Below are 15,687 nucleotides of genomic sequence, written 5' to 3' on the forward strand. Positions count from 1 at the left end.
AACATGAAAATGATGTCCTGCCATATGGCTACTAGGGTAGCTACTAGCCAGCCGATGGTGGAAGCTGATGTCCGTCCATCAAGTGACGGCAACGGACGAGTTGTTCCATGCAGTGATCCTGGACACCATCTGCCAATCACTATCCTCAGGTGAGAGCAACAGCCGAGTGTGGGATGGAGGTATCGCGTTGACCATCTCAATCCGGATGCCGCTATCCCAATGTGCCCAGCCGATGTGCTGTTGCCCTAACATCTGACCCCCGAGTCCCTGCCCTCTAGGTGCCACAGAATCGGCTCTCTCTAAAACTCCTCCCTGCATGAGGTGCTGGCACGGATAAGTCCCCCTTAAACTCTCCACCACACCCTGATAAGGCTCCTCATCAACAGGGACCCTCGCCCTATGAGCGGTGCCTTAGAGAAGATCCACCTATGAGCGGTGCCTTAGAGAAGATCCACCTATGAGACTGCTGCCACTAATCCACTTGTCCGCAAGGTGTTCTTGACAAGTCCTCTCTGAAGGAGGAGCTTCCAAGGCTCCGCACCACTGGGTATGAGGCCACGAACTACCAACTTGCCCAAGAGGGCTCTGCTCTGCATCTCTGGATCTATAATGCTCAGCCCTCGCAAAGCTCATGGGAGGCTCCAGTGAAAATGCCTCTCTCTCCCAAAGCCCACGAGCGCCAAGCTCCCTCCAATAGATCCGTAGCTCTTCATGACTTTGTGCATCAGTAGACATGACAGACTAGAATCTCCTTACGGCTTCACCTGAAGGAGGTCACAATGACACAAGCCCGCGATCCCCCTCTTACGCACGAAGCCGCATCAGAAATTCATCATTTGAAATTGCCATATCCAACTGCATCAAATCTCCATCAAGCATAATCAAAGGTTCCTACCAAGGTTTCCCTTGGCTGACACATGTCAAGATTAGATGTGGCCAGGGTTAGGTTTGTTTAAACTTTGGGTTAACTCATTTGGTTAAAAGTATGCCATGTGGTATAGATAAGGTTGAGTTAAACCATGGTTAAAGCTTATGGTCAAGGGTAGGGTTAGTTAAGTGCCTATGTTCCCAAAGAAAAGAAAGAAACTTGGGGTTCAGACCATCCTCTCATGGGCACTTCTGAGGAAGGGCCTTGAGGGTCTCCCAAAGCTCCTCCTCGTGAAAGCCTCAAGCCATCTGCTCTACCTAGGAGAGACCACCACTGGAACCTGTTCCCACACTGCGCGGCGGGCTACAAGGGATGCGGGGGACGACTCCTCTAACTGAAACAACTGTCTATAGAAGGCCGTGGTCATCTCTCAAATCTCCTAGGGATCTGTATGCATCTGCCCTTGTGCATCTCTCAAGAGCTGGAGCTGTGCCAGTGCTAAGCGGGGCCCGGTTACCTAGAAGAACTGCCGAGTCACCATGTACCCATGCTGCACCCATCTGGCACAGGAAGAGTGGTAGGAGAACTCGGCCCTATGCACCTCCACATCCTGCAAGATCAGCCCTCTAAGATGCTCTAAGAAGGTCAGATCCCGTCTCAAGGCTCTCTCACTCTCCTGCAGAGCTATCTCCTCCTAAGAGCCTGAGTCTAAACTTTAAAGCTCTATGCTAGTCCTCTGCATCACCTCTGCTACCCAAGCTGCCCATCCTGCTGGGGGCATATCCTCTGGCTACTGCCAGATCGTTGCTATGGACTGATGGACCTCTGCCTCCTGAAGCAAGCTGTCTGGAATGCAAATCCCCTTCTGGGGAAGATCGGGGTGGGACAGCTCGAGCTGGAATGCAGTGCCTGCTAAGATACCTGTGGATCCCCCTCTGTGCGCAGCCCAGCCGCCAACATAGAACAGGTCCAAACGCTCTAACAAGGGTGTTGTCTGCAGGCTGGTGCATAACGTTCAGGATCCTTATCCTGGAGCCTCCCGCACGAAGGCCCATCCACATTGCGCTGCCTGCTATAAGCTCGCCCTGATCAAAAACCTCTGAAGCCACTACCTAAGAGGCTGAAATGCAACCCCCTCCGCTCCCTCCAACTTCTCGAGACCAGATCTCTTGCCCCCTTCCTGGGAAGAGGTGATGGCGACGTCATTGAAAACATATGCTCCTAGACCAAGAGGAGGTCAACTGACCTTCCTACCACTGCTCTCTACAACTCCTGACGAAGAATCAAGTATTGTGGCTGACTATATGCACGATCATGAAGTCCATGCATGAGCTGGACGTCATTGAAAACATATGCCCCTAGATCAAGAGGAGGTCAGCTGACCTTCCTACCACTACTCTCTGCAACTCCTGATGAAGAATCAAGTATTGTGGCTGACTATATGCACAATCATGAAGTCCATGCATGTTCCAACTTTCTACTGTCCAGCTCATGAGGAGGGTGTCAAAGAAAACAAAGCTCTCCTATGAGCAGGAGCTTGTTCTAGGAAGCGGGACTTTCGTGATTTCAATGGGGGTTTGGAGGGAGAGAAATCTGTGTCCATGCGCCTACACACCAGAGTTGCAATTGGCTCAATGCCCACCTTCCGTGCCCACTGCATCATGAAGGAAAAGTCCGTCCCAAACGCATCTACACACTGCTGTAGCATCCAATAATGCAACTGATTAATCTTCACTTACTGTGTTAAGCCCGTAGACTCCCATCCCAAGTACCAAATACTAGGAATGCCAAGGAATGGCGCTCTGAAAACAGTTCATGAATGTCGAAACGTTGTTTTCTAGCGTGTTCTTGACATCTGCTCTGCCCACATAACATTCTAAGAACGTTCCGAACATTCCCCAAGCTTCTATTACCCTAGAACGGAGTTCCCCATTACAAGAAAAGGGAACGTTGTTCCCTATTAACTATGATCTGAATGATGCATTATTGGCATTTGGCACAAGAGGATGGCTCACATAAATCCCAAAAGCCTTTGAACGCCAAAAAGTCTTACCACAGTGGATGCCTTGGGTCAATACAACCACATATCTCTTTATATGAGGGCTGTGTTTATTGACGGTCTCTCCTAAACGAGCATTTCTAAGTAAACAATGCTTAAGCAATATAGCTGATAGGGAAACGCACCAATTCAGATAGAATGAATTTATCACAATATCAGCAAGCCGCAACATGGGCGAAAACTTCAAAAGATGACATTCGCATGTCTCCTAATAGGGCAAGAACATATATCTAGATGAATCCAAGAACATGCCAAAACTCATCCTCTAAAAACACAACAATCAGTGCGATTTCAATCTCATGACAGTCACTCACAAGTTTGAAAACCATAAACCCTATCATGCATAGCAGAGACTAGCTACTATGACATTCCCACCATCAGCACCCAATGGTGGGTGTAGACCATAGTATAAACATATGGACATAGACTTCATTGGTCAATGAAAACTGAAACTTCTTCATAGATGCCTTGGGTCCAATACAGCCACATATCTCTTTTTCTGAGGGTTGTGTTTATGGAAGGATGCACACAATATAAGCAGAAAAGGACAGCAGCCCCACTTAATCTTATGCACGCAGATATAATTATATATACTTTATAAATATTTACCTCAGATTCTCTCTCTCTCTCTCTCTCTCTCTCTCTCTCTCTAGCCGCGAACATGACAGAGACCCCGACCCGACGATCGCAGCACGACACATGAGACATCGAGGGGACACACAGATCACTCTGGGGGACCTCCCATCATTGTTTAGACCCGAGATACATCCCACGGGAGTCACGGTGGCTCTGGTCTTGCGTCGAGCCTCGTCTAGGAGACCGAGACGGACGGCACCCCTTGACGGGCGCTAGCGTCCCATCACCGGCTATGCACCAACTAGGGCGGCATGACATACGGAGGATTCCGCTCTGGTCCAATCTTTTTCTTTTCATTGTTACATCCAGAGGTATTTGATTATGTATGATTAGACTTAGGATTCAGCACGGGTGATGATGCTCGTTTTAGTAGCTCCACCCTTACTGTGATTTGTATCAAGTTTTCTTTCAGTCTCATGGACCCTCGGTCTTCCGAAGACTCTAATAAATTTCTTCTTCTTCTTCTTCTCCATACTACTCCATACTCCATACTCAATACTTCTGTTGGAAATGAGGAGGAGGCCAATTGAATTTCATGCACTGATCAGAGTTATGCAATACCTAATAGAGGTGCAGCAAATGCAACCTGATAGGTTGCCTCATAAAGCATGGAATGCCAACACAAAGCTTCAAAAGAACCACAAAAGTAAGATCATCTGTATAGGATGGGCAACCGACATAAGAAAATGGTTCAACAGATGGAAAGTGGAAAGCATATTTGACCATGCCACCTGAAAAGGTCACCATGCAAGAGAGGTCACCATGCAAGAGTTTCAACTGTCTTTACTAAGCACTTTGCAAATTCACTGGCTGACAAGTGAAAAGAGGGTAAAGCTGGAATATTACCAAGACAACATAAATCCCACATGTTGGTCTACATACATGTCCATAGAGACTCATGCTCAGCCTTATATTAGCACACCTATCCCCCTTCTATATCACGGAAACATAGCCAGGTTTCGTACCAAATCTCATACATTTGCAATTGAGAAGGGAGCTTGGATGCATCAGCCCAGACATGCTAGAGTCTGTACCCTTTGTGACATGCAGACACTTGAGACGCAAGCACATGTGGCTCTACAGTGCCCCCAATATGTACGTATCAGGGAGGACTACCAGCAGATACTGGAAGACTCCGCTCAGCTGACATCAGTTCTCTCTACTGCCTCTCCGACAGCATTGGGATCTTTTGTCACTCGTCTTCTTACCTGGCGTCAGGAACTCATAGACTCCTAACCCCTCTCCTTGAGGAGACTCTATTTGACATTGTATTGAGACGGGTCCCATGGGTCATTTTTGGCCCCCCGAGGACGTTAATAGACTCTACTTCTACTCTACTTCTACTTCTCTACCGACATAGCTATACATACCAGAGTCAGCCAGTGGAGATTGTGCAGTCCTACAAATACTTGGGTGCAGTTTCCACAGGGCCAGTTTTCACGATGACCCACACAGCCAGAGAACGACTCACACGAGGGCATGGTGCCTTAGCCCGACTAGAGTGACAGTGCTTCCAGGAGCACTTCCAGGATCCACCGACGAAGTGTTGGCTTTTCAACACTCTAGTGAGGCCGACCGCCATGTATGTGGCACCTTTTTGGGGGTGTGATATTTCAGCAGCAGAATGGAAGAGATTCGAGCGTGTACAGGTGATTATGGGCTCCAGGATGATTCGGAGTAAGCCCTCGGTCCCCAATCAAATAGTACAGGCAGAGTTTGCCATGACCCCTCTCCAGATTGATGCCATTTTTCAGATAGTGACCTTTCTCCACAGAGTTTGCGACCTACCTCACAAGAGACTTCCGAGGCTAGCACTAGAGTTCTCTATACGACTATCTGAGAGTGGGGCAAGTACAGCATGGTTTGCACACGTCACCGCATGGTTTGCCAGTCACGGCATTCAGATGGATCGCCTTCCGTCGTTTCAGTATAGCATGGATGCACCGCCCGACTCTCGAGTCGATCCCACGAGATGAGATTAACCGCATCATATGGTTAGATCTCCTCCAACTCCACACATCTCGCACTTGGGGGGGGGGGCCAGGAGTTCCCCACCAAGACCCAGCTCTACTATGATCACTTTCTGAGAGTATCGAAAGATGGGCTCATCATCAGACCTCAATATCTCGAGGACAAAGGAGTCTCACACGCACTGAGGATTGCCATCGGACAGATGCGGGTCTCGTCCCATCAATTGAGGATCGAGGTAGGGAGAGCTGCACGCATACCCAGAGAGCAACGGACTTGCAGGTTGTGCAAGATCGGGGCAGTCGAGATAGAGGAGCACTTTCTATGTGTTTGTCTAGCCTACTATGAGATCCGAGGGCGCTACCACTACCTTTTTCAAGAGGGGTACGGCTTCGGCCCACTCTCACGACTGATCCACTTCCAGGACCAGGTCTGTATTGGGCTCTACCTGATGGAGATGTGGCAACACAAGGAGATACTACTACGACATATCAGAGAGCACAAGGGTGGGACCACCGCACCTCAAGGTACCGAGGTAGACCGAGCGCAGAGACAGGTCAGGGATTTCTATGCATTCAACTCAGCCCCAGGGCACTCTGGGATAGAGGAGGAGGAGCTAGCCGACATGACAGATATATGGATCAATGGAGGGAGCCGACACAGCACTCCCAGACGAGGGGCACAGAGACCGTACACGGCACGACAGGCGACTAGAGCACACACGATGGAGGTTCGACCTATCTCAGCTCTCCTAAGGGGAGATCGACCGAGGTCAGGCATCACCCTTGACATAGCCCATCAGATCCAGAGATGGAGGAGACCACGTCCTCCACCACCACGGGAGACATCCCGACAGATATGTGGGTTGCTCTTTGCACTCCTTGGAAGTTGCCATGTGCCCTCCCTAAAGCAGATGTACTAAAGGGTTTCTTGCTGTCCCATAGACCTTTTGGTCTCCAGTACGAGGTATCCCCCGCGCAGATTCACTCACCCCCTTAGCGGACGCGACTGCTTTCGTGACCTCTACCCTCGGCCTCACCGAGCATGGGATCGAGCATGCATGGCACACAGGACGGGACCCCACGCGCCCACAACCACTCATCATCCGATTCAGGGATACTCAGGCTCGACTTGTAGCACTCAGGCAGCGTGCTACACTACGGGACCACCCTACTATCTTCATGGATGAGGATCTCACACCTATGCAGGTGGAAGAGCGGTGCACCCTGCTTCAGCAGCGAGATGTAGCCCGTCAAGAGGGAAAGTGGGCTGTCGTCCGAGATGGCCGCCTATTAGTTGGCCCCCGCCGCCGAGCCCCACCAGGTACTCCAGACACGGTAGCAGGCTCCCCCCCCAAATAGGGAGACATGGTCTATGAGATTCAGACTCAGCACACAGTACCCTTGGCATGCACCATATGGAACTGTAATGGTACCCTATGGTCTGACCCTGGGAACTTCTCAGAGTCATACACTGGACGCGACATCGTTTTCTATACAGAGACACATCAGAGCCCCGAGCGCCTCTCCCCTCGGTCAGTGGCTATACCTGGGAGTCAGTATTCCGTGAGGAGACCAGATATACTGGGGGGGTCCGAGGATCAGGCGGAGTTGCAGTACTCTTTCGTTCAGCACTCACGAGCTTGATATCCGTAATTAGACGGGATGTCCATGCCCGTTACCTATGGCTCCAATTTCGACGCCCCTCCACACGCGACCTCTTTATTGCAGTCTGCTACTTTCCTCCTGAGACGTCACATTTCGCACGGATGCTACGTGAGGATACGGGGGTATCCCCCTATTTAGATCTCTACTCAGACATTGTGGAGTTCTCCAGACGCGGAGAGGTCCTCCTAGTTGGGGATTTCAATGCAAGGACAGGTGCACATCAGACATCACTCCCGGACTTCCACTCAGATCCGGTCCTATTACCTGAGATGGACACAGCGGACTCGGGCTTCCCCCGCTCCTCGGCCGACAGTCGCGCTCCCGTTACTGCGTATGGGCAGGCTCTTTTGGACCTTGGACGTATACATGATTTGGTCATCTACAATGGACTAGACCGGTGACCTGCCTCCTCTGGTTTCACATGTTTCCCACATGGCGGAGGAGCCAGTGTCGTCGACTACATTCTGGGATCTCCTGCTTTAGCCCCACAGATCACTGACTTCCGTACTGCAACCTTACCCCCAAGAGCCGACCACACTTACCTGTTCTTTCATATCCTTGCGCCTCGAGCCCCTCCCAACCACACCCCGCACTACACTACCTATCATGATATACACTTTGATCATAACCTCTCACCTGATTACTCAACCCACCTAGCCTCCCTCCTCAGACACATAGACACCATACCCTCTCTAGATCACCGAGCCGCCCTTATCACCCACTCCCTTCACAATGCAGCCCGCCATATTTTTCCTTCCACTACTCGGTCCACTCGCCCTCCACCCGCTGGCTCCACCCCTTGCAATAGCTAGTATGATGACGAGTGTAAAGCATTACGCCGCACACTCCGACTCACGACCCAGCGAAACGCTAGGGCCAACCCACATCTCACCAGGGATTATCATCGACTAGTCCATCGCAAGAAGCTAGCCTTCCTGCGCCAGAATGAGGATACGCTACTGAACATTCTGTTTAGTAGCAACTCCAAGGATTTCTGGAGGAAATTCCTAGAACGCCGATCCCCCTCCCCCCTCACAGACACTTCCCTCTGGCACTCCTACGCAGGTACACTCTATGATATCCCTGATCAGCCTCCTCCCGACCTCTCAGCCACCCCCCGCCCCACTTCTTGCACCCTCTTCACAACCCAGGGAGTCACCCACGTAGCGCTTAAGCTTCACAACGGCCGAGGTAAGGATCATGAGGGCCTATGCACAGAGTTTGTTGCCTATGGCATCAAAACTCTAGCCCCCATCCTGGCAACGCTGTTCAATGAAGCTGTCTGCCATGGGTTCCCCAGAGCCTGGACCCTGAACACTATCACACCCATCCACAAAGCAGGAGATCCCATGGATCCAGGGAATTACAGGACCATCATGATTGGACATGTTATGTCCAAGATCTATGCATCAGTGTTAGATGGCGAGGTCAGTGCTCGCGCAGAGGTACAAGGGCTCAGGGCATCCGGACAGGCTGAACGGATCACTCGACTTACGATCACATTTTTACACTTAGAGGGATCATTGAGGAGGCCAGACACAGGAGACAGAGAGTATATTGTTGCTTTGTGGATTTCCGCAAGGCATTCGACACCGTTCCCCGCGCCCGACTCGTCAGACGCCTGCAGGAGTTAGGCTACGACTCAGAGGTTATCTGGGTAGTAGTAGCTCTCTATGAGCGGGTGACGGGCCAGGTCAGGATTGGCACCAACTGGACCCCAGAGATCACGAGCACTATCGGAGTCAAACAAGGATGTCCCTTGTCACCGACTCTATTTGGCCTCTACATCGACGAGCTCGAGACCACCATCAGGACACTCGGAGGTGCAAGCTGCTCTCTTGCCGAGGCTGTCATCCAGATTCTCCTATACGCAAACGATGTAGTACTACTATCCTCTTCTGCTACTGGTCTTCAGCGACACCTCGATGGACTTCAGGTCTTCTGTGATACACATGACTTGAAGGTCAACCTTGGGAAAACCAAGGTGATGATCTTCAACACTTCCAGACCCGCTATGCACCGAGAGCAGTTCCCCTTCGCCGGCGACCCTATTGAGATAGTTGACTCTTACACATACTTGGCCGTTGTCTTCTCAGGCCCGATCTTCACGATGCGCCCGGCCATGCAGGCCAGGATCAGCCGGGGCTACGCCGCTCTTGCCAGGCTGGAGCGACAGTGCTACCACTCCCACTTCCAGGACCCCTTTTTTATTCTTTGGTCCGCCCAGCAGGCACGTACGGTAGCCCGCGGTGGGGAGCCGACCTTTCAGACACAGAGTGGGCTCGAGTCGAGCGCCTACAGATACTGATGTTTGCTCGGATGATCCGCAGTAAACCATCGGTACCACACCAGATCATTCTAGCAGAGTTCGGCGCCTCACCCCTACAGCTCGATGCGGCTTTCCAGGCTATCACTTATCTACACAGAGTCATGAATTTCAGCTCCTCCAACGGTCGCCTCCGCCTACCTTGGCTAGCCCTATCCTCCTCTATGGCCTTATCCGTTGATGGGGACCAGCGATGCTGGTATAGTCGTCTTTCCAGTTGGTTCACCCGACTGGGCCTCGACTTAGACCGGTTGCCTCCTTTTCAATACAGCCTCGACGCTCCACCATCTCCCCTCTCCCCCACTGACCAGGAGGTCAACCGGCTCATTCGAGCGGATCTGCTCCAGCTCCACACCTGGCGGACATGGTTTCTTCACCCCGAGCTTCCTGTAAAGCTCGACTTCTACCGCCGACACTGCCTCCAGATCTCACAGGAGGGCTTCATCACACCTCCGGGTTACACACAGCTTCATCTACCACATGCGCTCCGAATCTCCCTCGGTCAGTTTAGGGTTTCGTCACACCGATTACGGATCGAGAGCGGACGTGCAGAGGGTATCCCACGAGAGGGCCGCCTTTGCCCACTTTGCGACTTGCACGAGATCGAGTCAGAGGAGCACTTTGCTTTCAGATGTCCTATCTATTATGCCATTCGAGGCCGGTACCACTGCCTCTTCCGCGACGGATTCGGCCCCCTCCCACACATGCTACAGTTCCCAGATCAGCGATGCCTAGCCGCTTTCTTACATGAGATGACTCGCCACCGAGATACCTCTCTCCGAGCACGACGACACGCACAGCACACACAACGTGAGGACACCCAGCGGCACTGATTTCTTCTAGTCACAGGATACCTCTCCTCAGTCTAGCCGACGACGCGGACGTGAGCGAGAGCCAGAGCCACGACAGTTGCGCCAGCGGACAGACTCACACATCCGGGTCCATGACATCTCGTCTCTGCTCTCTGCCCGCCCCATCGGGGTTACCGTTGCCCTCATCCACACGGCCACCCGCCGCCCCCGATGACCGAGCTCGACTAGGCCGCGTGACGTCAGAGGCCAATCATCTATCGCAGGGTTTTTTCCGGCCTCCCATTTGACGGCCCCTCTATGATTGGTCTTTGACAATCACCACCTGCACATATATATTGTATCTCCCCCCTCTGCCTCATTTTTTGTGCCCCCCCCTTCTTTTTTGTATCATCTGGACGTAGACACATTTTTTTTTTTGTATCAGGACTAGACACACCGTCCTTCATAACCTCTTTTTTTGTAGAAACGGTTGGCTGGCCCGTTTTGAGACCGCCACCGTTATGCTCATTGTATCAGTTATCTTTAGTCTCATATACCTTCACGGTCTCCCGAAGACTTTAATAAACTTTCTTTCTTTTCTCTCTCTCTCTCTCTCTCTCTCTCTCTCTCTCTCTCTCTCTCTGTGACGATCATCACCTGCACATATATACTGTATCTCCCCCCTCTGCCCCATTTTTGGTGCCCCCCCCTTCTTTTTTGTATCATCTGAAGGTAGACACATATTTTTTGTATCAGGACTAGACACACCGTCCTTCATAACCTCTTTTTTGTAGAAACGGTTCGCTGGCCTGTTTTGAGACCGCCACCGTTATGCTCATTGTATCAGTTATCTTTAGTCTCATAGACCTTCACGGTCTCCCGAAGACTTTAATGAACTTTCTTTCTTTCTCAAAAGAGAAAAACATGGAGCAAGAGCAGCAAATCGACAGCCAAATTGATGCAAAACACAGCGTCGAAAATCACGTCCGGGCTTTTTTGTACCATGGCGGTTTTCCCAAGACACCCCCGTTTCAGGCATTTCACCGAAACATTTCTGGGTGAAACGTTCCTTCGTGTTTTTGGTTACTCAGTCTCATGACAATCACTCACAAGGTTGAAAGCCATAAACTCCATCACGCTTAGACATCCCCACCAACGTCATCAACACCCAATATTGGGTGTAGACCATATCATAAACTTATGCTCTCACACATACAAATCCACACAACCACACATACTTGTGCATCCATTTATACAAAGGTCTTCGCGGAGGTGAAGGTTAGACTCAGCCATGACAAAGGATTTCACTGAAGTAAAAGGATAATCAAAAAGGTTTCTCTTCATTGCTGCTTGTAAATATTCATTTTAGTCTCTCCCAAACAAGCATTTATAAGCAAAAGATGCTTAAAAGTTTTAGCTAGTAGGGCAACGCACCATTTCAGATAGAAAGAATCTATCACAATAGCAGCAAGCCACAACATGGACGAAAACTTCACAAGGTGCAATATGCATCTCTGCTAATACCATGGGAACATATATCAAGATGAATCTAGGAACATTCCCAAACTCATCCTCTGAGAACACGACATACAGTACAATTTCAATCTCATGGAAGTCACTCATAAGGTTGAAAGCGATAAAACCTAGCAGAGACAAGCTACTATGACATCCCCACCAGCGTCAGCAGCACCCAACACCCAACGGTGGGTGCAAACCATAGTATAACCAGATGCACACAGACTTCATTGGGTCTATGAAAACTGAAACTTTTGGTGTTAAACAGAAACTTACTTTCATTAAATACTATTCCAAAAAGCTTAGGGTGTTATTCTTGAGCAAGAAATCCAAGAAATTTTCTCAAATTCTTGAATTCAAGGCTCTTGTGGAGAAAGAAAGTGGCAAGAAGATCAGAATTTTGAGATCTGAAAGAGGGGCGAGTAGAATAGCAATGAATTCAAGAGATTTTGCAAAAAGAATAGCATGAAGCAACAGTTCACCACTACATAAACTCCTCAACAGAATGGAGTGGTAGAGAGGAAGAACAAAACATATGATTCAGGCAGCCACGTCCATGCTCGCAGACAAGGGTATGCCTAACATTAGTTTGGCAGAGGCAATGTTTACAGAACTTAATAGGTGTCCCAAAGAAGCTTGGTCAAAAAAGATACCAAGTGTCATACATTTGAGAGTTTTTGGTTGTATCTGTTATGGACATGCTCCAAAACAACAAAGGCATAAAGCTGGACTGCAAAGCAGTCAAATATATTTTATTGGGTACAGCAAGTACCACCTTGAATACCCCAACCTACTTGACCAATCTGAAACCAGCCTCAAGTATGCAAGCCTCAGTCAAATATGACAACTTTGCTTCTTACGTTCTTAGTCACCACCTAAACCCTGTGCTCAACCCATGCCACATTCAGAAACTTGCTCACATGGGGGTGGCTCACTAGTTACCTTGCAACCCCCACCAAGGACCAACCTTACAACCTTTGAACATCGTAACTCAAATAACCCTCATAACTCAAATAAACTCACATAACAACAGCACATCCATTTACACATTCAACTTATATTAATCCCCCATGGCCTCTCTAAGATCATTGTAACTGGTCTGTCTGCGGTCAGATCACAACATCCTTCAATTCAAGAATCATCATCATCTAGGAATGTTCCTGAATTTGATAAACAGATTCCCATGTAGCTTTTGACAAAGGAAGCCCATGCCATGCAACAAACACCATGGGTACTTTCCGGTTTCAAACTCACATTTCCCCATGATCCAAGATTCTTATTAGCCTGCACTCTTCATCATCCTCTATTTCTTGCTACATAACAATTCCCTCAAATATTGATTCACCATGCTGTGAAAATTTGCACTACAAAAGAAACATGCAACAATGAATGCATCTTGCAACCCAATGGTGATTCAAATTTATATGCAACATGCCTATTTTTATTAGTATTAACAACAGCCCACAATATTGACGCAATCGCTTAACACTTTGATAGCCAAGGACTTTATATGAGAAGAAATTCCAAAGAAAACCTTTTCCCCTTCCTCAAACTCTCTAAACTTATCTTTTCCACGGCTATGGGCAAATTCCAACAATCGTAACCATTTGTTCCACATACTTTGCCATATATGCCCTCGGGCTGCCCTCAAGAGTTTGGTTGACTCTTAGTCTTAAACTGATGTATGGCCAGCCATATCTACGTATGTTTTATTACATTATCACGTAGGTACTTTAAATAAAATGGAGCTGCCTTTGCACTCCCTGGGAGCTGGCCTGTGCCCTCCCTAAGCTTATATACTAGTTGGTTTTCACGTTGTCCCATAGACCTCTTGGTCTCCCGTGGACGTTAATAGACTTCCTTTCTTTCTTTTCTTTCTATCTGACCATCCATCTCATGATGATCCCCATTACTCATTCCAAGACTAGTTCTTAGTGCTTCAAACACTGTGATCCAAAAATGACTAGTAAACTAACCATACATATCTATCTGAACTATGGATTATGTAATCCATTGTCCCATAGACCTCTTGGTCTCCCGTGAACGTTAATAGACTTTCTTTCTTTCTTTTCTTTCTATCTGACCATCCATCTCATGATGATCCCCACTACTCATTCCAAAACTAGTTCTTAGTGCTTCAAACACTGCGATCCAAAAATGACTAGTAAACTAACCATACATATCTATCTGAACTATGGATTATGTAATCCATGCAGAAAAAAAGTAATACTTATAAACAAGTTGTTACTTGGATAAAGAGACAGAAAATTTTACAAAAGCATATTCACGAGCATTAATATGAAGGACAACAAGCAAGCCACAATAATGACATAAGAATTTTTATTTAATATTTTTGAGTTTTTGAACTCGTGAAACTTACATACTCAGAGAGGTGTGCTGGACAAAAATAACACACACAAGGTGGAGGCCTTGCTTGGGTTCTAGAAGATGATGGTGGAGGAAGCATACGGCGGTCATAAAGACGAGCAAAAGCATCACTGCATAATAAAACAGCCAAAATTCATTCGTACTCTGATTAGGTCCATAGCATCCGAACAACAGCCAACTTACACTATACTACAATGAACTAAGATTTAAGTACCTGCCACCAACTAGAAGCTGATGCGGTCTTGTAGTGTTTATTGCACAGGTTTTCAAAGCAAGACAGTGCCTTGGTTGATCAGATAAGGATTTTTTTGCACCAGACCGCAAATCAAGCTGCGTCATGACAGTTAAAAGTAAAAAAGTACGCAGTTGCAGTTGGCCAATCTTAATTTAGAACCCAAGAAAAAGTGCATAAGACACCGAAAAGTCCAAATTTCCTACACATCCATGCATTAGAAGAGCATAGAAGACATACAAGTACATTCCGGCATTCATGCTCAGCAACCCCATTCGGAGGGCACACAACTCCTTCCCTCAGATCATGTTGCCTTAAAGTTCCATCTTCACTGGCACTCCAGATAACATGAGGGTTCCCATCTTCAACCTGGAAACATCAAGCAATAGTATTTAGCACAAGGAGCCACACATTTCCTGAGATACACAGTCAGTCTCAGATTCACTTCAATTACAGAAAAACCTATCATCAAAAAACACGACCCAAACTGTTTCAAAACTCTCTACTGGGCTAACAGTTCCTGCTTTGGACCTGACTAAACTTTCAGTCATTGGTCACCTATTACAAAATCAGGCAGAAAAACAGAATGCTGTTCACTTGATCATCCATCACATCCTACCCTATGTTCAAAACAAATCGGCCTCTAAAAGGCTGTAAGTTGAAAAGCAGGATATAACATTCCACATTCTGATAACCATCAGATCCAATCCCAAATTTTTCAATATATTAAATGTACAATAACATGCTTTACAGATCAGTAAAAGTAAAAACGCTCCAAATTAGCAATGCTTGAATCTTTCAAAGTGATAAGAGGTACACACTGAAGGTTGCAATTTCAGACTTTCTATGTTACATAATGTACTCAAACAGTTAGTATGCTTCATTGAGGGTGGGAAAGGCAAAGGCTGCAATACCTTAGATTACCTTAAGTGGCCACTCTTCCTGGAGCCTGACATCACAGAAGTCATCATTCACAAATTGCCTCTGGCTGACCTATGAAACCATATCTTAAGGCTTTCGCATGCTGTCTCTAGCACCTATGTCTGCTCCACCCCTCCAGCAGCAAATCGTCACATTGTATGGAGACTGGCAATTTGATTATACATACTGCTTGCTTCTTCAAAGTTAACTGCTTAACAATCACTTGACTCTTGAGTCCAAAACTTCTTTGTTGTAAGATACCATCCACAAAGCAGCCCTCTTCTCCTTCCAACACTCAGCAGCATATCAGTCAAGC

The 15,687-nt window shown here is 48.1% G+C and overlaps 1 protein-coding gene across 2 annotated transcripts in view; it reads right to left on the reverse strand.

Annotated features, from left to right (window-relative positions):
- The window catches only part of ASG2 (transducin family protein / WD-40 repeat family protein), a 139,494-nt gene that overhangs the window by 112,166 nt on the left and 11,641 nt on the right, over positions 1-15,687 (reverse strand). For both annotated transcript variants that reach the window (XM_087391639.1, XM_087391640.1), the window contains exons 6-8: positions 14,691-14,819; positions 14,433-14,548; positions 14,211-14,328 (exon numbers count right to left, since the gene is read on the reverse strand). In XM_087391639.1, coding sequence (XP_087247765.1) covers positions 14,211-14,328; positions 14,433-14,548; positions 14,691-14,819 — 363 coding nt within the window. The remainder of the gene's footprint in view (positions 1-14,210; positions 14,329-14,432; positions 14,549-14,690; positions 14,820-15,687) is intronic.

The sequence above is a fragment of the Dipteris shenzhenensis genome, chromosome 20 (assembly GCF_047967505.1).
Source record: "Dipteris shenzhenensis isolate YYH24624 ecotype China chromosome 20, Dip_SZ_1.0, whole genome shotgun sequence".
In the NCBI taxonomy this organism is placed as follows: domain Eukaryota; kingdom Viridiplantae; phylum Streptophyta; class Polypodiopsida; order Gleicheniales; family Dipteridaceae; genus Dipteris; species Dipteris shenzhenensis.